The sequence below is a fragment of the Anopheles gambiae genome, chromosome 3, assembly GCF_943734735.2.
Source record: "Anopheles gambiae chromosome 3, idAnoGambNW_F1_1, whole genome shotgun sequence".
Taxonomy (NCBI): domain Eukaryota; kingdom Metazoa; phylum Arthropoda; class Insecta; order Diptera; family Culicidae; genus Anopheles; species Anopheles gambiae.
In genome coordinates, this window is record NC_064602.1 from 87,643,059 (window position 1) to 87,666,485 (window position 23,427).

The 23,427-nt window shown below is 44.2% G+C and overlaps 1 protein-coding gene across 4 annotated transcripts in view; it reads left to right on the top strand.

The window, feature by feature from the left end:
• The first annotated feature begins 2,740 nt into the window (after positions 1 to 2,740).
• The window catches only part of LOC1281006 (transcription factor AP-2-epsilon), a 71,089-nt gene continuing 50,402 nt past the window's right edge, over positions 2,741 to 23,427 (top strand). For 2 of the 4 annotated variants that reach the window (XM_061657038.1, XM_061657039.1), the window contains exon 1: positions 2,741 to 4,428. In XM_061657038.1, the coding sequence (XP_061513022.1) occupies positions 4,420 to 4,428 (9 nt within the window). In that variant the 5' untranslated portion in view covers positions 2,741 to 4,419. Of the gene's footprint in view, positions 4,429 to 19,801; positions 20,240 to 23,427 lie in introns of those variants that run through there. The other 2 variants (XM_061657034.1, XM_061657037.1) reach the window with 1 other exon arrangement.

Below are 23,427 nucleotides of genomic sequence, written 5' to 3' on the forward strand. Positions count from 1 at the left end.
TCTTTTTAATCTTGTACCTTAGTAATATTCAAACGAAATCTTTTTAAACTTATCAGCATATTTCAGGCCTTCTTAGCAAGAGAATAATTCTCATTGTTCTAAAACGTTTACAAAATTACTATCACTATCATTTCTGATAACTGCTTGAACCCCTGTAAAAATGAAATGTACATAAAAATCATGCCAAAGCTATCATAAGCTATATTGTTAATTAAACGTACATTAAACATGCATGGTAAATTTTACAAACCTTTGATCAATAACAATATTTACCCACTTTGCAATCGATACTTGCATGAGAAAATCCCACATTTAACACTCTTCCCGCAAAACAACGAAACTCTCCATCGTTACGCACTGCAGATTCAACTCAATTTGCACTAAAATGTGACAAAATGGTGCCTCCAGGACTTCGGGAAAAGGCACATAAAGTTCCTCCATCCTATCCAGTACCATACCACGTCCCCCGTACGCCCATTAAACGCTCTCTTTCTCTCTCCTCTCAATCCCACCATCCAAAAGCACTCATTAAAGTGCAGCACTCCTTGCTTTAGTCATCTTTCCCAGTGGGGATGGGGGGAAATTGTGCCAAACGTCCTGTGAAGAGCCAACGGGAGCTAAGGAGGTTGGAAAATCGACCAAGTAAAAGGGCTGTTTGTCTTTAATCAGCAGTAAAACCCAGCCACTAGGTAGAACTACCAGGCCGTAATAGCCACCACCGTTAAAGGGGGGAAATGTCATAAAATCTCTCTCTCTCCCCCTATTTTTCGGGTACAAACTTTTCCTTCTTCCTCCGTCTCACATTTTCCATGCGGAGTACAAGGAAGGAGATTTTTATTGCTCCGCATTCTCGCCGCATTCAAAATGGAAACCCCTATAACCATATTTCATCCTCAATGATCTTTCTCGGAGAATGCCCGAATTTTCTATCCGTGTAATGACACTGCCCGTGCTTGCTCGTATCGAGCGTGAAAGAGTGTGTCTGTGTTTGTACCAACGTTTCTGGGAAAGTGCAGCAGTAAATTCTGGCATTTTATTATGGTCCTGCAGGGTGTGTTGGGTAGCGCACGGGAAGGTTCATTGGGGAGGGGGTGGGGGAAGGAGAACCAGGGCAATCTAGCAGCTACCCCGGAAGATGCCTTCGAGCTCCGGCGTGTGCAGTAGAAAGGATGGCGGAAAAGTTTTATGTAACTTTAATAAATCCCCTCCATCTTCTCACAGCCGATCCTGCCCCCTTGGCAAAACGTACCCCGCACCTAACCAAAGGAAGCAAACACGAGAAGGCAGGCAGGACAAAGACATTTTCCACTTCTCCACTCTCCAGCAGGGCCAGCATCCTTTGCCACCAAAATCACGACCACAAGCGAGGCAGGAATTTTCCCCGAAGTCTGTACCGGACCGCCTCGGGAGTCACTTTTCGCGCACCTCGGGCATTAGGAAAAGGATAGCATATCACACCCCCTCATTGAAGAGGGTTGAAAAACAGGGACCACTAGAGGACGCTCCCGGACACGCTTCCTTTGGCTTCGTCGACGGACGGGAGGGAAAACGCTGCCGCGCACCGGAGGCTGAACTACCGGCCAATCGCTCGGAGCGGTGTCGGTGTACATAAGGCTGCTGTGGTTGGTGCTGGCAATGTATTTTGGAAGGTGCATCGTGTGGAAAGAGGGATAGAGAGGTAGGTAGGATAAGGTGGGTAAAACAGGCGAAATGCGCTTTTACTGCTGGATAAAATCGATTCCAAGTAATATGAAAGATGTGAGACTTAGTTAATAAAGCAATCGATATCACGACGCAAAAAAGCAAAATGACTCTTTTTAATTGAAAAATCCTTAACAATGACCTCCCTTTACACACGAGAATAGAACACACGACGGTTGACAATTTAAACACCACTGACGCTGCGCTTACCAACTACTCCGACAATTCAGTTCTACTACCGGGCGCAATACAGCGTACTAAAATGGAACCGCGGTGCTGCTTCGAGAGAGTGAGAGCCAACAATTGCGCTTATGGCGCTTTTTGCTGCCGTTTACTGCCACCGTTGTGCAGTAGGGATATGGCCCTGTGTGTTGTACCTTTTCCCTTACCGCCCTGCTTCTTTTTGTGTGTGTGTGTGCTGTATTTGCAATCTCCCTCCTGTTCCGCACCGCCAGCCAGACAGATATACACAGCACGACAGAGAGATACCAACGATGGGATGCTTTGGCACACACAGCATCCCGGTACGAGTGTGTCTGTGTGTGAGAGAGAGATAGAGAGCAAAAGAGAGCCGGAGAGCAGCCGCGATGGTGAATCGTCGCGCGCTTCCGACAGCGACAAATAGCCAATAGCCGCCTTTTGCTCGGAGCGATACGGCGAAAGCGAGACGGCTGACGCTGCTGCAGCGGCGAGTAGGCGTTACCAGTGCAGCTAGCGGTTGCTTCACTCGCATCCGGCACATGGCGACCGACCGTCCTGCTCACCCCTTGGGTTGGCGCCGACTGCCCGAGGATTTACGGCCCTTTCGGCGGGAAGCGAAAACGGAACCCTGCAGCGTCAGAAGCCGTCGTCTCCTCCCCAGCAACCCTCGGTTTGTGTGTGCAAGGACACACCGTGGCATGGGTTGCGAACGGGGCAACCGGGGGGAGGAGGGGAGGACGCCGGCCCCGAGAGAGCGCGCGCGCTCGGGAAACCGAACAAACAGAGAACAGATACACACGCAGAAAAGGGCGCCCTGCGAATAGGCCCTGCAGCTTCACCTGAGCGCACACTTTCAATCGATCGATTGCGCAGAGCATTCGTGCTGCGCTTGCTGTTTCCGCGGGTTCGCGTGAGTTTTTTTTTGTGTGCTGTTGTTGATGTTGTTGCTCGGTTCTTCCCTGAAGGAGAAGTTGGTCCTAGGCGCGCTGCTGCTGCATCTTCATCACAAAACACACACCACCACCACTGCTGCTGGTGCTCTGTGCGTGTGCCGTGCGTGTGTTTGGTTTCGGTCGCGGTGTGTGTTGTGCTGTGCGTTTGGCAGTTGACAGGGCCGGACACGGCGGACAGTTCGAATTGCGCCCTCCGTACGGACAAACGGAGCCACCGAAACGTGCAAACCCCAGGACATACAAGCGTGGCAGTGCGTAGTGGTCGTACGAGCCGGGACTGCCTTGCTTCTAAGGAAGCGGTTTGTGGTGTGTAGTATAGACGTTGCGTTGGGCGTACTGCCCGGAATACTAGTTCGAGTTCGAGTTTACAGTGCGTAACTCTGTGTATGTTTGTGCCAAATTCTGAGAAATTAAACGTGCTTACCCTTTGGCGAGGATACTACGCATTTGTAAGACGCATTCCTGAAGTAGACTACGGAAAAGCCCACTATTAGAACGCAATCCAAGAAAGGCAAAACCAAACCACGTTAAAAGGATAACCAAAAACCAAACCAAACTGGACATAGAGAGGCAAATTCGCTTCGTGATAATCTCTTGCTGAAGATCTCGCTCTCTGTTAGCTGAGCTCACTTCTAAGTGAACCAATCTACAGTGTGTTTGTGACCTGGAGATCTACCGTAAAAGAGCGAAACCTCAACATAGCGTGTGCAACTTGGCAGCCATCAAGTTCCGTGTACCATCCAAAACGTCAAGTGTGTTGCTTAGTGACGGTGCACGCGATCTGGTGTGTTTCCCAAAAGTTTCCTTCGTTTCGTCGCCTACTGCCAGTTCCTTCACTTTGCTCCCACTCCTCCATCTCTAAGCACAACACCACCTACGCCATCGGCGCCCAGTTTCAAGCTGCAATACCTTAAGCGTGATACTTTAATGTGCCTTCTCTTCGAATTGCTCTCGTTCGAAATCTACCAAGAGCAGCACGTAAACTAACCAGCCAACACCTTCTAGATATCGTCTGAATCTGTGAACACGGGCGCAAGCATTTGACGTTGAATTAGGCGGGCTGACAAGTGTTGTTTTGTGTTTCGTGACTGAATTCCCACAACCAAACTGAATAAGGCGGAGTAGTGTTTGAAAATACACACAAACACACCGAATAAAGAAGCGATTGCTGCAACGATCAGTGATTAAGGTGAGATACTGTTTGAAACAACAGAAAAAACCCTTTTGTAAGCCAAAAAACAAAGCACTACATATTCCTCACCACCATTCTCACGTGTTTACTGTAAGTGTGTACGTGTATCTCTGTTTGTGTGTGTGTATGTTGGTTGTATACTTGTGTACGTGTGTATGAAGCGTTGCCTGCTCCCATCAGGCAAAAGTGTGTAGCACGTTGTGTAACCTTCAGGTGTTTCTAAGGACTATTGCTTGTGGGATTTGTTCCGTTCGTCGTGTATTATCGTAGTGTGTGTTTGTGTGTTTAGTGTGAAAGAAACTATTAAATTCAACGAAGATCAGCGACGCACCCTTGGGCAGCCACTACGGAAGCCAGCAAATCCTCTGCGACATGATTATGGTATGCACAGTTCAGTAATTCCAAAAGTGTTCCCTCATAAGCGCCTAAAGTTATACTACTCTTTCACGTGCGTGTACTAAACGTGCTCTCGTACATCATTATTTGTCTTTTGAGTTTTTTTTCCTCTCATATTGCTTTTGTTCCATTTAAACCGTCCCCCAATGCAGAACTAGCTTCCATGCAGAAATGCTTTGTTCCCACGATAAGGCATTCCTCACTCACCTATCACGAATACCAAAACCTTCCCACGGATCATTATCATTCCAAACCAATAAGCTGAGACAGCCACCGCAACAAAAACAGCCACAGCAAACAGAAGAAAAAAATCAATCACAAAATTTAATATCGCTTCGCATGCAATCGTCAGCCGTCCCAATAACCGATAGATTGGATGAGCATTTGATCCTTTGGCGATCATCGGTCGATGGCTTTATCCTTTCCACCGGGAGTTGCCCTTTCTTATTGCCACTACCACGAGGTTCGGCGAACCGGCCGCGGGACCCCCGAGAATGGTAACAAAAAAAACCGAGGTAGAGCGGTTTAACAGTTAAGCGTCTAGAAATTATTCAAATTGCTATCGCCCACGGATATTGGGGAGGGTTTTTGGCAGTTTCGGCAGCATGATGCGCTTGCGGGTCTCGTGATGCGGTGCTGGTGTTGAAAAGATGAGAAGAAGAGAAGAATTGGAGGATTGGAACTTAATCAGACAGTTCGTCAGGAAGGTTTTGTTGCTAAGCAAACGGTGGGAAAATAGTAAAAGGAACATTTGAAATCTAGTGAGATGAAGAATTGGCTATCGTTTCAGGGGATGTTCAGCGATTTATACGAAATTATTTGTATTTTTAGTTTTTTTGGAAAAATATCGAGGTTAGGGCCTACATTAGGTAGTTATAAATACACTCATAGTTTTACATCGTCATTTCTATAGCTCTTATAGACATTACTCCCATTTTATACTTTTCAACTGCTTGTTTGCAACTGCATAATATAAAACATTATAGAAAAATGTTTCAATATCTTCTAGTTATCTGTATAACTGAGATTTTATAAGTGCATTCTTCCTGGAAGCTATTACACCAGCATCTAATAAATCAGAACTTGTATACTCTAGGCATTGTTTTCTGGTAACGAACTTTATTCCAAGCAGTTTTTACTTTATTCAGCTTCAACACGTTCTAAAATATGTGCTCTGTAATGCCGTACGAATATGACTTGTTTGTTGTAAATCAAATGAAGAACTCAAAGGTATGATTGAGGAATAAAGGACCATTGACAAGATGTTTAGTGCGATGTGGTTTGATAGAACAATTTGATATAAAATGATATAATATAATCCAACATTAGTTTTTGAAATATTGTGTCTTCCTTACATTATGTTCTTTAAAATAAATCTAGGCCTTTTAAACTGCCCTTTTTGCAACAACTATTTCAATCCTTGAAATTATTTCGATTAAATGAATGACTTGAGAACGAATGTAAAATACTAAGCGACTGTGAAAGATACTGAATAACACCTATCAGCCACCTTCTCAAAAACTACCATCGCCAAAGATCTACCTAGGAGCTCCCTTGATATCCACCCCATCTACCCCCCGTGCTTACGTATCGATTCATTTTTAATGTCCCACCACCGTCCCGGCATCGCAAACAGAGAAATAAAAGTGATCATTAAAATCTTGCTTGATGATTACCGGGCGATGCACGCCATATTCCATTTCGCGTCCTGCTTCTTGTCTGGGCATGAATCATGAATCGCCCCCAAACCCTTAGCACATTTCCTGTCGCTTTGCTGATGCAGTCAGATGCCATCGGAAACATTGTAAGGCACACCGCCATGCAACCGCCACTAGCATCCATGATGCCTGGCCTGTCTGTCCGTCCAATGGGCTTCCTTTCGAGGTCCGCATCCGTGCTTACGTGCTTTGTGTGCACTGTGTCCCGTGTCTTCCTTTTACACGCACCCTTCATCATTTGAGTTCGTTCATTTATCACGCTCTCGGCGTCATCGAAATCGTGTCTCGGCATCGGACCCGGCCCTGAGAGTCTCCAACTCACCGAAGCGTCCATCATTCGATCGATCGAAGCTCGTACTCGCTGGTTGGCTGCCGGTCGCCAACATTGTTCTGATCCTGCTGCCCTTTTGATTCGAGAGAGCAGGTTATCGATTTGTGCTTGCCATTGCACGCCGATTCTCGATACGCTGTCCAATCCGAAACCTTTACCTTGCGTCCCATTCGTACATACCCGCCCTCAGTGATGCTTCTGTTCGCTTATATAATGTTTCCGACATTTGGGTCTGCGTTGATGTTGAACGTGAAATGTTTTGCCCAAACTGGATCACGTTTGGCACGCTTGAAGCAAGCCATCCCAAGTTCAGCTGGTGAAAAATATGCCTTTTAGTAAACCCGTTTCGGAAGTGTGGAACCGGTGAATCGACATTAGAATACCGAAAGTGCGGCGATTTTCGCTTCACGCCAAAACGTTACGGCCACCCGTTCCATTACCACCCTGGCAGGGGTACTCTTTTTTCCCTCTTGAAAGCTTTCCACCGGCACTGGTTTCTCTTCCGGTGAGTTAACCTTGCCAGTGGCGGGAAAAACTTCAACCAGACCGGAGGACCAGACCCACGCACCCGCTCCTCCACAAAAACCCCCGGAACGAGCCCGAGCTGTACCATCAATTAGTAACTGCTGCCGGCACTGGCGGTAAACTTTAACGAGAAAAACCAGTATCCGGGGCCGGGGCTCTGGGCTCTGGCTTTGGCGCGTTGTTTACGTACGAGTGTGCGCGCGCGAGCATCAGCAAATGGGCGGGGAGAGGGCGGGTGGTTTATGGTAAACGTGTACTTTTTGGAAGCCTCGCTGTTTTGAAGATGAAACACAAACGAAAGGCGAGTACATCATCGCGTACACGCAGACAGGCAGACGTTCTTTAATGAGGGAAGGACGCGTTTGGGAGGGAGTTTAATGGAGTTTGTGCGGGATGGGAGGCAGGATGTACACAGAATTCTATTTCAATTCCAGTTAAAGCACGTTGAAGCGTTGCGCTGCGCCAAAATAGGCTTTTTTCGAAGAATCGCCATTTTCATAGCAACTAAGTAACCAGAGCAACACAACGTGACAGCCAAGCATGGCACTCACTCAAGCTCTCGAGCAACGTCCATAAACGCAGACAGTGTGAAATATGATTCGATCGATAAACCATGCCCCCGATAGCCGACGGGGTTGTAGGGAAGCCCCATATTTCCCTGGAAGTTTGCACGGTGCGAGCGAGATGTCTCATTTTGCACTCTCATCAGCACCGGAGTAGCTAACAATCAACTAACTAGCAGCAAAAGACGATTGTTTCTATTTTTTCCGGCACTGTTCCACTACGTCCCACATCGTTTGCATATATCACACTGCACCCTCCAAGCGTGTGCGTACATGATGCAGGTCGGCCGATATCGATCTCGCCCTGTGCAATGGACGGCCCCCGACGGCAACGTGTTAGCCAGCAATTGTCGCATCGATTAAGTGCACACAGACACTGGGAGCGTGGGGCACTAATCACGCCGACACCGTGAAGGTGGAATGACAAATGAGGTTTGCATTTTAGAATGGAAAGGTCGCACACCAGCAGGGTTAGGGCCGGGAGGGGATGTACGTTGTTTAGATAAATCACACACGCAATCGGGAGCCTCGCTTTCACGTACATATGTGCAGGCAGCAACGGTGACGGCCCATAGCGGCGGCGCCCGGGCGGCTCGGAAAGGTTGAGGCAAACCCGGTTGGGTGGAAAAATAATCACCACCCAATCGGGGTGGCGCTCTACTCATCCGGAACATTGTAACCGTCACACCGGTGTGTGGTGCACCTCTGCTCACCTTCATACCACTTCATTATTTAATGGTTTTGTTTCGATTGCTACATTATTTTTTTACATTTCTCCTGCGTCAAACTAGAGTCACACGAAAAAAGCTCACATTGCGGCACAAACTTAATCTAATCCGTTGATGGACCCGGGACTCGAAATGCACGCGGTAAGGGTTGTGGGTAATATGTTACATCCGAGGGTAATGAACACATCATCCATAAACCACCGCAACAGCACAAACGGTACATGATTAATGTCGTTCGATTTGTTTCGCCCCCGGTTGTGCAAATATACGCTGCTGACGCTACATTTTGAGCAACGAGCAATTGGTTTCAATGTGTGCGGGGCCGTTTTTGGTTAAGCTTTAGTGTGGTCAACTAACCCATCACTTCGTTTTTGGGACTCTGGGATTCACACACTCTGAGCGATCGATTGATGGAGAAGAGTTGGCCTACGGTTGTTTTTATTTGTGTTTCGGGGATGCTCGTTAGCAGAGGATCTTTCCTCTTCGGATCATCTTTGGTGATTCATTCCGCACCGCAGACTGTAACTGAAGAAGAAGGTTAATAACTCTATACCCCACTCGTTTTGTGTTTTTTTTTTTTCATCCGGTGATGAGCGTACCGGGGCGTAATCTTCCGTAAATGTCCATTAGCTGCGTTCGGCGGGTTTAGTTGCGCTCCAAAAAAAAAGGGAAAACATGGCTCAAGCAGCTCTTTCCACTTGATTGAGAAATAGAGTTGACCTCGCGCTCGCCTAGAATATCCTCCCGCATGCACTCGATTCTAATGATGGGTAGTGCCAGCGCCACCACGCATCTCCTTCACCGCCGAATGCCGCCGCGATAAAGCTCATTTCCTGTTGTCAATCAAGCGCCGGACTGTGCGCACCTAATAATCAATCTAGCGATCGCTTCAACCCCCGCCAAGAGAGAAAGAAGTGATTAGGGCAGGTCTAGCAAGCGACCGAGATCCCTTTCTGCTTTGACTGTGCCGTTGTTGTTGAATTCAGCCATAGTGTGTGAACGATTAAAAAGACATGAAATGAAACCTAGTGACACCCTATAAGCAATGGGCGAACGGGAGGCCGGGTAAAGTTCAAGCGGCATTAGCGGCACACGGATCGGAAATGATCGTTCGTTCGCTCGCGGAGTGCGCTCTTTCACCATTAAGTACCGTTTAGGTCCGGCACTCGACCCCCCTAGGTCGTTTAATCCTTTAGTGTTTGGATTTTTTTTTTTTTGACGAACTTTGAAGATGAGCGATAGGTTCGGAGGTTATAAAGTGCATTTAAACTCAATTAAAAGACGGAAATATGTAATTAAGGCCAAAGAAATTGACATGAACAGGAACAATAAAAAGTCAGTGTAAAAAGTAATTTCTTGAATTTAATAAAATAATAGCAGGTTAATAATAACCTTTGAATAATTAAAGAAATTCAACATCATCATTTAAGTCCGGTTATTTTTTTTTTTGTTGCTGGTCTTTATTTTAAATATTTTTTTACTTTATTGTTTGTTTCAAATCTGTAGATATTGCGTTTTAAAGTTTGACAATTTGAATATCTAAATGTTTGAATGGGTTTCAAATATGTTCTTAAGGTTTCTCTTTGTTTAGTTTTTAAATTTTTAAAAGAAAATTATATAATTTTATTATAAAATATTAATTAAAAAATATTTTTAAAAACTCATCTTTTTCAACAGAAACACCATTTCTGTATACATCATAGCCAAACAACTTTCCGTTTAGTAACACACACATTCATACTCCTTTCTCTGCCAAACTTCAAGCTTCAAACAGTATCAAATGAAAACCCTCATTAAAAGAAACCAAAGGCTGCCCGGCATGCCTGCTTTTATGTTATCAATTATCAGAGGTCTCCGGGTGTTTTTGCTTTATTACGCCAAATCATACGTATCCTTACTGCCCAGCCGAAATCAATGCTCACCCAAACAATGAACGATAATTTGCCCACCGAGTGGGTGATCGCACATAGTCTTTTTTTCGCCAGTTTTATGGTGCTATGTTTTTGCCCGTTTTTGCCCTTTTCTTGGGCAGACTTTTAACCGCTGCCTTCGATCATCCTTCAAAATCTCGAAAGCTCAATCTTTGCAAAATACGCCAGAAACCAAGCCTGGGACTGAAGAAAAGGGAGGGAGTGCAAAAAAATGTTTATACTTTTTGGAGTGTGCCGTGCATGATGTGTTGGGTTTGGGTTTGTTTCCTTTTTTCTTCCCTGCGTTAGATGGATCATAAAGACTGTAAAAGGATCGAACGTCAGGGAGAAGGAAGAAAAAAACCCACGAACGCGTTTTGCTGCGGCCTTTTCTCGCCACTTATGCCATCAGCTCGCGCTCCGTGTCCATACCTTTTAGTCACGAAAGGCTGTCGAAGTGTGCGTCCCTCCCGTGCCTGTGTGTCTGTGTGAGTGGCTAGCAGCACCGTTTGTCGAAATTCCTAAACGCAGACCCTCTTTTATCGCAGGAGTTGAAAATTATGCCAAAAAAACGAAAAATGAAATACATAAACCAGCAGAACGTGAACGCGAAGCCACAGGATCGAGTGAACGTATTCAACAAGCAAAAAAAACCACGCACAGGAAAATGCACCCTCCTGCCTCGACGTGCAACAAGCAATTGACCCAAATTGTGTAATTATAAAATTCTTCAAATTCGGTGATGCACTTCAACAGAATCTTCGTCGCCGGCACAGTACAGTGTGTGTGCGTGTGTCCGTGAAGATTGGGCATTCTTGTAGTTGGGCTTTACTTTACGGCAGTTGCAGCATTCGTGGCACACGATAATGTGTGCTTGTCAGCGCGGTTAGCCAAGATGCAGGCTCAAAGTGAATCATAATGCGGCTGCATTCATTAAAACGATTAGTTTACTTAACACATTACGCGGTCCAAACCCCCTCTCCTTTTCTTGCAACGAAACATAGCACATGGTAGGCATTCGTTGAGGAAGACTCGCTGTCTAATGTCAGACAGATAACAGCGAGCTCAGAGAGTTGTGTTGAATGGGAGCCCTTTTTTTTCGCTTGCCACGGCGTATGATCGATTGCTAATTAGTGTGTATGACTTGATTGCGGTCATTAGGGTAATTAATGAGAAGTCGTTGCTAGCTTTCCTGTAAATGGCAAGGGTAAGGGTCAGTATTCATCATACGAGCGAAAGTGATCGTTGTCATAGCTACGTATGGGTGTGGAATGTGATCTACTACGGTGTGCTCGGTTTCTGTTGGAAGGGGAATCGGAAGAGGGTTTGAGGATAAAACAGGTGATACAAAGGTTGCTAATCGATTTAAAAGAAAGAGGGGAAACATTAGAATTGCAAAACAGATGGGGTACATCATTTGACAACTTGTCATCAGTGCACAAATACGACACTACCAATTACATATTTTAACAATTGGTTTACAAATGATCAGCAGATAACTATCAAATGAAAATTAGATGATATTATCCTCATTTGGAGTACAACATGAAGAACGCCACATATTTGAAGGGCTCTGAAGCAGGTGTAGTAATTCGTAAATATGTAAAGTGTGTGGTAGTTCTTTTTTTAATGTTGTTTTTTCTGTTCTTAATGTTTAATGTTTTGATGTTCTTAATGTTCTTAAATTTTGAAGCTATTACTACAATTTTGAATTATTTGTGGATTTTAATTTTAAACTTAATTTTATTATTATAATTAAACGAAGAGAAAATCTGAATGTTTTAACATAAAAAAATAATTAATTGTACCTTCCTAAACTTATCGGTTTAAAAATGTCCCAACAGAACCTATATCTGTTGGGAAATTTAATGTCCCAATAGAACGTAAAAGTGATTAACTCTATAAGATTTTTGCCTCAACATTTTCAAAAGATAGTAAAGCATCCTAACTTATTGAATCGCACCTGTTTCATATACATTGATTTTATATTGAGTTACCTACGTGTTAAGCCATAAATTTCAAATGAGAAGAGTCTTCATGCACAACTCTTTATTTGCTATGCTTCATACTTCATACCCAAGTCAACCACTTCCATCGATACTCATTTAGCATTTCGTTTAGCAACTCCCTTGCCGACCGAAACGATCACCTGCAAACGAGCTGAAAACGTCAGTTAGTAAGCCACTACCGTTCATTATCATCAATGGATAAACCGATACGCGCTGCGAGATATACAACACCGCACCGGTCATCCCGGGGCGAAGTCGCTTCAGTCGAATCAATCATTCCGGACTGGTGTGCCCTGCCTCCGATACACTGACAAGCGGCAACGATCTTGATCCTTTCGGTTGACCTCTTGGCCTGTTCGTCCAAGCGCCAAACCACTGCCTTCTAACGTTATTTGTTAAGCCATAATTATATCGTTAAAAGAAGCGGAGTCGGTTACAGGTTCGAGAAAGACAATCATTCCCTAGAATCCCCTAGACAAACTAAACCTAACTCTGTTCGTTTCATTCGTTCTAGGGCATCGCATAGGTGTCATTAAAATGTTATTAGTTTTTTGGAGCATTCGATCGTTCTGGCGTGCAGGATCGAGGGCATTGATCGAAACGTTTGGCTGTTGGTAGTTAAACAGAGTGAACAGTTGCAACTCCACCGGTGCCAGCGCGTCGGTGAACGAACGTGCCCAAACACAATCGGTGGTGGCACCACCCCGTAAAAACCACAAACTAATAGCACCCGTGACAAGAGGAGTGGAAAGAGAGCGAAAAAAATATATTCCTCCAGAACGAGAAATTGTATCCAGCAGACACTCACAAAAACTTCAACGCGCGTCCATCGAACTCCCTGGCGCACCGAAGACACCCAGCATGAGCCGGCCAGCCAGGGGTTTTGTGGTCATATTCTACACGGGGTATCCACTCGCCCCGTTCCCTCCCCCTACTGTTATGTCCACCGACAACAGACGGCTTCAGTTTGTCCAGGGCGAAAGATAAATAAATTAAGTTACATCACGCTCTTTGGCGTGATTCCACCAGAAACCGCAAAAGGTTTCATTCAAATGCTCGGTTCCTCGCCTCCTCTCCTGCTCCCGAGCTGTACACCTTAACAGCTGCGTTACAATTAACAGAAAACCAGAGCAGAGTTTTCATTCAGGGGATTTAATTCGATTCTTTCATTGCATCCATTAACGCGGAGCATGTCTTTGCGAGTTGTTCCTTCCTGTGCCTTTGCCTTTGCTTCTTCAAATCTCTCCAGAAATTTTCCACAACCGTGTAATCATCACCGGCTCTAGGATCTTTTGTATCTTTGTAGTCACAGGCATCGTTTTGCCTATACGACAAGAAGCACGAGTCTCTAGCACGGTGCAAAAACTGCATCTATAATGCAGCAAAACACTGCATGCCGTTCATTATGATCCACGTGCAGTTGGTGGGACGGGCGAAATGACCACAGACCACAATAAAAACCAAGCCCGGCATCAAAGGCGTTTGCTTTGTCGCAGGCCAGACACAGTTTGCCCCGTCCCTTTGCGCCCCCAGGCGTGACAAATTGAATTGAGCGCGCTAGGCCCCTTTTTTGCATTGCAAAATGCGCCACACTGATGCTTTGGCCGTGGAAAGATAGATCGCTTCGCAAACAGAACTTTTAAAGCGCTTTGATAAGAAAAACGGGACACACCACCGCAGGATCTTAGCGACGCGATCCACAATGCTAAACGATTTGACCTCAGCTCAACCTCCGCGAGCGAAACGCGTGAGCCTTTAGCCCTAAAGGGTGAACGGGGTTAGCAGAAGTAAAAATGATTTATGTGCTCCCGAGCAATAAACTTTGCCAATCAATCCATCCAGGATCTACCAGCGGATAAGTAACATATTTGTTTTGCATCGTTTTGAGGCTCCATCGGAAGCGAGGACCGTGCGCCAACCGTTGGGCAGCATTCTTCACCTACGAGCATAAATCATTACAGTTGCCCATTTGCTCCAAGAGGCCGGAGGGGGGTTCTGATGCGCCCTGAGAATGCCACCACTACCCCCCCGACGGCTTATGGGATCATCTTTACTCAACAAATCCATTAACTTTGCCTCCCCCTTTTTTGGATGGATGGATGGATGGATTTGTAGTACCTCTGTGCCTGCTTGTCTTACTCGGTTGAAGTAAAACGATATGCAATCAAACACAGATAACAAGAACACTCATGTTGTTGCTGGTGGTGTTGCTGCTGCTTCTCATCTCAACACAGTAAGTCGAATGTGGAAGCATTTATTTGCACCATTAACTGCCATCATATATGTGTGCTTGTTAGCTCTACTATCAGCAGGATCAGTGTAGAGAGTCAGTGTGTAATGTTGTGTTGTGTTGGCTCGGAAATGATATTCCTGCCCCCTTCATCAGAGTTCTGGCTTCTGGGTTTCTTCGTTGTTTTTTGTTTGTAATGTGATGCTTCTTCATTAACCGAGGGAAAAAGAAACACAAGATTACATGTTTTGGGATCTGTTTCGTACTGCTGAAAAGGATGTATAAGGTAACAAAGGTAAACAAAGATGATAATTTTAACGAGTCTGGATTTGAACTACGACCTTACCATAAAGCAAGAGCAAACTCTCTTCACCTTACCAATCGAACTATTGTGCTCTCGTGAGTAACACCTGTTAATTTATCATATTAACCACTCAAAATCAGTTGACCTACATCGACTCTTGGCGTCCATATTGCGATACAGTGAAGAATCATTGATCTCATAATTGCTTAAATCAAATGCCCTTGAGGAAAACTACCAGACTCCCAGTCACACTATTTTACGATCTCATACAACAACCGAATCATTGCGTAAGGCTTGGTGCTTCTCTCCCTTTTGCTTGTAACGCAATTTTAATACAAAAGTGCACAATTTATTCAATTGGCTGCTAAGAGCAACACGCTAAAGCTGACAATAACTAAGGATTAAGCACATCCGTTCCGTTCCGAAGGTCAACATAAAAAGTGAAAAGCCCTTTTACAAGTGCTACCAAGTGCTTGCCTCACACACACAAACACAACGAGAAGCAACAACGAACAAGAAGCAGTGCTGTAAAATTTATAAATATTCAACAACAACTAAAAAAACAATTTCCTGTGTTATTTTCTGTTGTGCCCATGACGAGCGCTTTTAATTTTTGCTGTTGTCTGGAGCGCGCGATGTTTTGAGCCGGAGCTGTCTCCTGCCTGCAAAGACCCAGCGAGTGACCACCTGGTTGCACCTCCGCGTACACCGCACTCCTCCAAATCCGAACCCCTCTTGTTCGGAATCGGATAAGGGCACGGGCCAAAACCGCGCACTCTCTCTCTCCTTCGTGCTCTCCCTCGTGCGCTTGGTGCAAAAGTTATTAAATGGTGAAGTACGAAATTAATGACTTTTTTATTTTTCCACTACATTCTGAAGTCCCGTGGATGAGCCGAAGAAGGGCTACATTTGCACACAGCTTCCTTACTGAAAAAGACTGCAACCTGGGCTAAGGAATCCGAGCATTAAGCAAGCGAAGCTCCTGGGCCTGGGCATGGAATGGAATGAAATGGACAGTGGAAAACAACGGAACGAATCAGTCGCGCAATGCCATTTTCTGGGCGCAGTTTAAAAGACAATTCGTTTAATGGAGAACCCGAAGCAGGATATGAAAACTCATTAAAATATAGATTAGAAGAATGCACATTCTGCATACATACACACACAGTCATTTCATTGATGGGGTTTTGTTGGTGATGCCGTTTTCGGGTGCGAGCTTGCCCGTTTAATATTGTTTTCTTCATTTATGGTTTTGAGTTTTAGTACCCATCACCTGTTTTTTTGCGATTAGACTTCCGAAAAAATTGTTGCACTGTCCGTTTGGCGCTGATTCGCAAACTCTACGCCTCTACCCCGCGTTTCAATCCGAGATCAATGAGCTCAGGATCGGTCGCGAAACGAGAAACGAGATTTTACGGATGCATGATTTATGTCTTACCATTGCCGCGTCTTACCTGGCCTGTTTTGGAATGGAATGGAAAATATGAAACAATCAAATTTAAATTTACGAGCTCATTTAAACACGAAAAATCATTAGTTGACCCAAAAAATGCAAAGCCAGACACCACCGCAGCCCTTACAGCAGCGTACCGAGAGGCGTTCAAATTATCTCGCACAATTTACCCCACCGAGATCCTCATGTACGAGTTGCTTTTTATTGCATGGTTGGAATGTTGGCACATAAAACAAATCACAACAAAACGATTAAGAGACATGGGACTGTGTCCTTCCTGCGCAGTACGTATGAATGACAAGTGGCGCACCTAGCCAGAGGAAGCGCAAAATAGGAGTCACCACTTAAAACACCGTCCATCCGTTCCGTTGTGCTTAAGACGACCATTTCGAGCTACACTTACAACAGCGCTTGCGCTTTAGTTGGTTGCTGATGCTTCACGTCCGTACTGGATTTTCGCATTTCAGTTTCTTTAATTTTTGCCCCACTGCGAGCGCGCGCGTGTTGCCTTTGTTTTTAACGGCTGGTGCATTTTTAATCTCCATAAATTATATCCTCCGCATACGTCATTGCACTCGGCTTCGGCTCAGTGCACTCAGTGGGCCGTGCTTTTTTGTGTGTGTGTGTGTGTGCGCGAGATGACCGGCCCAGAGATGCGCACTGCTTAAGCTTCCTGCTGCTTTTGGTTTGCCTTGCGCACCCAATCATAATTCCCCGTGTCAGAGCCGGTTGAGCTCCAAGGACCGAACGAATGCGAAGGACCTGAAAAAAAACCCTTGGCTTGCCGGTTGGAATGCAGCGCCCCGAAAACATGAAACCGTGAATGAAACGACGGGGTGCAATTATGATTTCCGCACACACCACACGCGCGGACTCTCTTAGCCCTTGCGCACCCTTCAGGAGGTACTGCTCTCGTCTGGCCTTCTTTATCCTTTCTCGTGGCCCCAAAAATCTGTCCGATTCGGGCTGGATTGCAAAACATCCAAAGATCATAACCCAGCGGCCCCGCGGTGTAACCTCGGTAGCATGCTACCACTAATATGTTAGTTGAAAATTACACCCTGCCCAGGTGGGTTTCGGGCGGAGCGCAGCAGTGGCCAGTTTGGCCACTGGTTGGCTGGCTGTGCTCGAAATTCCGGTGGCCACCGATTGTCTGGTGTGCTGTGCTTTGTGTGTGTGTGTGCAAGACAGACGAATTACATACTTTGGGTCCGTACCGGGCACGTACCAAACCAACTCGGAAGCCGAGCCCTACTGCACCACAGCGGGAGCACAATCCATCGCGATACAAAAACAATTTCGCATCCCTCTGCACGCTGCAATTTAACGGAAGCACAGAAGTGTAGTGAGGTAGGCTTTTTTTTGGTTTTGGCGAATGCTTCCACCTTCCACCTAATTCAATCGATTCGAATTCGGGGGAAGCTCGTTGTTAATTGAGCTGTACGATCGATTTACTGATCTCATCAACATTCCTGCCGCGGTTTGGCAAATCGGTGGAAGGCTGTGCGTAGTAATTACGTTAATCGGTGTCGAACGTTGGTTTGGAGTGAATTAGTCATACTTTTAGCGGCATGGCACGGTGAGGCTGATTAATAATGAGCTCATGAGAAGGAGGGTGTGAAAGGAAAAATAAACTGTAACATCGAATTGTAATCCATGTGGATAAATAATTTATTTCAATTAAAGTTGTCGTCAACTGTGCTGTTTGATGGCTTTAAGTGTTATTACTTTATAATCTAACCATCGTCTGACAGCTAAAAGAGTGTCCGATTTAATAAAAAAAAAACTTCTTTTAGAACAAGAACTGCTGTTTAGAAACTAGTTTTGGCTATTGGTTTCTCTATTGCCACTCTCAATTAAATTAAATTAAGTTAACTTATCTACAAATAATTCTTTGTAAAATAGTATCTTTTAAAATATCGTACACTTACTTACCAACGATTTGATACCAGCTACATGGATTCTCAAGCGTTCTCAAGCATATATTCCAAGTCATTAAAAGTTGATCTCAAAATACTTTTTGAGTCTAACGATATGTCATATGCTAACAAATTAACATAAAATTAAAGCGATACGGCCTTTTTGGACCGTTCCTCCTGAAAAAAAACATGAAATTGACAATCAGGCTTTTTTCCTGCCAATGAGCTGAAGTAGCAGCCTCTCAGTGGGACAGTATTCATCATCCAGGATGTATCCATTTTACGGTTCGCAATATGAGATCTCAGCAATTGTGTACAAACAAAGTTTCATTTTAATATTTTTTGTTTTCTATTTTCTGTTTAAAATGAGTTAGGATACTTTTATTAAACTTAAAAAAAAAAACAATGCATACAATTTTTAACCTCTCTTGGCAAAATATGTATCCTTCATAAAAAAAAAAATCATTCCTTCATGAGTTAACCTGATCGCACCTGCAATGAATCAGCGTTTTGCAAACGTATTTTTAGGCTGAAATACTGAAATACTGAAGCCCCCAATATTGAAAGTAGATTTATGGATTGGAAATCAAGTCTAGTCAATTTTAAGCTGGCTCGAGAGACCTTGTAAACTCAATCTGAAATAGTTGCAAGCCATCTTAAGGCCCTATCACATTGGGAAATATGAAATGGAATTGGTGGCGAGCTTTTACCTCGCCAGGAAAAATGAATTGGCCCAGGTCAATGTAGATTCTGTAAATAAGGAGAAATCCTCTGTCAAGGTGTAGAACGGTGTTTTTTTTGGAAAGAAACACATAAAGCAGCTCCGAAAGTGTCTTTGTTAGACAACTCCTTCGGTTCAAAAAAATATTTTTAATTGAAAGATAAATTTCACATAAAACTCCGTGTCCCTAAAACTGTCAAATCGGGTCAACGACAAATGAATTTTGGAATTATTCGTGTAATGTAACAGGGCCTTTAAAGAAAACGTTTCATAGTGGCTTCAATCCATACGACCCAGGGAAAAATAATTATGATTGAACAATCGAGAAAATCAATCATTAAAAACAGTAGTCAATTCACAAAAATAAATTGTATTGCAATGTAAACACTGATATAGGCGTGTTTGCGGTTGTTCCAATGAAATTGATTGCCAATTCATTGTATTGCTTTGTCGTAACTTATTGTGTTCCCATTTAATTTCAATTTATTACTCAATACGATAAGATTTGCTCTCCATTCAATTAGATCATCCTTACGCCATATTCCCCATTTTTACCAATAAGTGTAAGCCCAGAACTTGTTACATGCTAACTAAGTGTTTTGTTTGTTCTAGGTAAGCCGGCAATGAAAGCATAACTCACGCACCTGACCTCTACCCCCGAGGACCCCAACCCATCCCACCAGCCTCAACGAAAACCATACGAACGCTTGAGTGACTCGTGCCGGCACGTATCCTTCTACGAAAACCCTTCAGCCCACCAGCGTACTGCAACGCCCTCCGATCTGTTTTTCCCCGACGCGAAGCGGAATCAATACGAAACGAAACCAAAAGCGTGCGTACGCCACCGAAAAAAACCCCTTACGCGGGGCAAAGGGTGCCGTAAATCGTGACCGTGAGCGTGTCGAGAAACGGGGCAACAAGGCAGGCAAATTCAAACGAAACGAGCAAAGCGCCAAAACGAAAAAAAAAAACACGGCCCGCTCGTGTGCCAAGAGCTCGTCGATAATCACTGTAATCGACGTGTGGATTAATGTGTCCAAAACGGGCATAAAACACGTGCTTTCGGCTTCGCGTGACCTCGAACAAGTACGTTAGAGTAGGTAATAAAAGTGTGAGCATAAATTCCACACTTACGGTACGGTTTGGTACGTTTTTGTTTTCTTTTTGGGAAATTAAACAACAAAAAACAAAAACCACGCAAAATAAATTACCGATAAGCTCGCCGGTTTGCCTATTTGCTGCCCTTTCCTTCACAACAACGGCAGCATAACAGCCGCCCGCCCGCATAAACCGTTGCGCGGCCGTAACAGCCGCTCTTGGCTTGGCCGCCGCCCGGGAGCATGACATTTCGCTGCGTTCCTCCGTACGACGCTAGCGCACAATGGGTAAGTGTTGAGCTTCGGAACGACGACGACGACGACGACGTTGACGACGACGGTACGAACACGGGACACAGCATCTCGCTTCCACCAATGGGCGGGTTTAATCTCTCGGTTAGCTTTATCCCCTCGCTTTATCCCGGGAGATTGCGCTACTGGATGGTAGATGTCTCTGTGCGCTGCTTTCGGGATGTAATCTCCCTGGAGGGGTTGCATTCAATGGAAACTGCTCACACATGGTTTAATTATAAATTTTGTTACTAACTTATTTTGTTAAGGTGGGGTTTTGCAGAATAGAATCTTAATATCAAGAATAATTTCCTATTTATTCAAAATTATCATCGCTACAATTTAATATCTTTCTTTTAATTTCATATTGTAAGTGATGTTAAAATCTCTTTACGAAAATGAAACAAGATACTGAGACCTACTCAGAAACAGTTTTGTACGATTGTAATTGATTAGTACATAAAAGAAAGTAAAGGTGAAATCATAGTTATTATGGCTCATTTCAATGCTTTAACAGATTTTTAAACACTTCCTTGCTACAAAAGTTTAGAATAGATCCGGTTCGAAGGACCATTATTTCACTAAACAATACAGTCCTTACCACCAAATTTTCGCTCGTAGGCAGGCATTTTTGGCATTATGCATCAATTTTTAACTCTAACGAACATATTTTTGTTTGTAAGTCAACTATTCTTTACTCTTGTAACAATCATAATTTTACAAAGTATTTGAGCAGATTTATGAAAAATCACACTATCTTTACAAAAGCCGTGTAATTTGAATGTTTTTTTTTTTTTGAGTGAAAAACTAACGCCTGATCCTGAATATATTATTGCCAGCTGTTTTTATTCTACTTCTACTTCATAAATTGGCGTGGCAGCTTTAGTATTTAAAATTTTATCAATTAAAGTGTAAAATACTTGAGATAAATTGAATAATTTTGAAACACACAGTTTTAGAAATTAGGTTAAATTTATTAAACAAAACAATTGCCTGACTTTAAACTGAAATTTGATGCCTTAGATGCAAAAAATATGACACTGGTTGGTGAAAATATATGAGACAGAAAAAAATAATGCCAAAAACACAAAAAGGTGAGTTAAAGCCACAATTCACCGCAACGTCTGTGATAAGAAAATTACCCTTTCCTACAGTTTTCACTATTCTAAAACCTTGACATTTAAATGTCATGTTAAAATTTTAAAGAATATCATTATTCAAAACTTAATGTAGCTTAAAAACAACAAATGAAATATAACAATAGAAATACAAAATGTTGAAAAGGCTCTAAAAAGGACAAATAAGTGAGATATCTAGCAAAATCAAAACATTTTGTCAAGAAACTTGAGCTTCAATTGACAAAGGGAAGTAAAAGCAAATAGTTGATAAAAAATGAAGCAAACTAGTACTGTTTTACATCTTATTAAGCTACTCTCCTAAGACCAAATTACCAATTTACCACCATTAAAACATTCTTAAAAATGATGCATTTCTATGAATTCCAAAAACGACCATCGTAATGATACCAAATTAAATAAACTGTCACCAAAATATGTGACAAGCCCATTTTGTCAAGCGGGCAACCCACAAGGAAGAGGAACGGAATGTTCCCACCGCGCCGGCAGAGTCTCTTCCGGTTTTTGTACCATTTTTTTTCATGCACCGCTCGTCTTCATAGCAAAAACCGCGGGAGTGACCAATCTCACGGACTAAAAAAAGAAAGAAAGAAAGATGCTACCCGTCGATCCCCGAAAATGAAGACAAGTGGAGCGAGCGTGCGTGTGTATGGTGTGATTGTTGGCGTATTTTTGTGTGTGATTCGTGTCATTGCCGATTGTTGGTGAAATTTTTACGAGAATGACCAGCTCGTTAAGACTGGTGGGCCCCCGACCGGCCGGAATGGGCCGCTGTTAAACATTCGCCGAAACGCACCAGGGTTCCAAGGGAATGTACGGATATGTTTATGTGTGTATGTGTGTGTGTGTGTGTGTGTGTGATTGGCCAAAACTACCCCTTTCAAACCACCAAAGATCTTCATCAGAACCTCTGGAAAAGAAAGTTCGCGCGGGAGAACGCGGGCACCTACACCGTTGATCGCAAACCCCAAAACCACGCGCACGCTGGTTAGCATTACTGTCCGGTAACATGAATTTTCGCATCACCAACAACACACATCTAGCATCCCAACCGCCCCCCTCTGCCCCCCCCCCTCCCCCTTGGTTCTTCAATTCCGCAAACCGCGTACGCGGCCCAATAAAAGCTAATTTACTGGCACATTCGAAATTATTTACAGAAATCCCAGACGACCCGTCGGTCGGTGGCAGTTTGCTTTTTGCTCTTCAAGGAATACAACAACAAAAAAACTCCCCATCTCCCCACCCCAGGTTTGAAGCAGGTTTTTTGGGATGTCGCGGGCAGCATAAATGTACTGTCCCAAGCCTGCTGGAGTCCCTCATTCGAGGGGGGGCCACGACAGGGCGGGGATTGTTTTGACATTTCTGATTGTTTCGATCGCTCGTTTTCGGGAGGAAATAAAGTGAGATAAATGGACGGCGTGGTGCAAAAACCCCGGCCACAAATGCTCAATTATCAGCTCCATTCACCGTGAAAAGGAACGGCTGCTCCCGGCGCAAAACGGCTTTGGCTAACTGTTGTTAGCATTAATAGTGCGAACAGAAGAAACACGTGCAAGCGCAAATGTCGCGCGAATGTAACGCTCTTCGGGGCAAAAGCAAGATTTGTATCGCGCACACTTGATCTCGGGGTAATCAAAATCCGACCCCGGCTCCTCCGAAAACAACACAACACTCCAAATCAAACCCCCATCGGTAGCATCCCTGCTGGCTTTTTGATGCCCTGCGCTCACGTTGGTTTTCGGTTTAAGTGTCGTTCTGGTTTTTGTTTCCTCTTTGCTCTTCCCCAGATTGATTGCCATTTGGGGTTCCATTTTTTGGCAGTCAATAAATCACGGTTCGATCACGCTTCGGGATTTGGACCACTGGATGCCACGAAAGAAGCGGTGTGGGTGGATGACGGGGGTTTTTTGTACATGACATGTGACATGTACAGGAAACATGTTTCGGGGACGGATTGCTTCGATGTGTTGAGGCGGCTTGTCACGCGTTTGCTTGTAATTACCCTGCCCGTGTTAACTGTTCTTTTCTGCCGCTTGCGCTCAACGATCC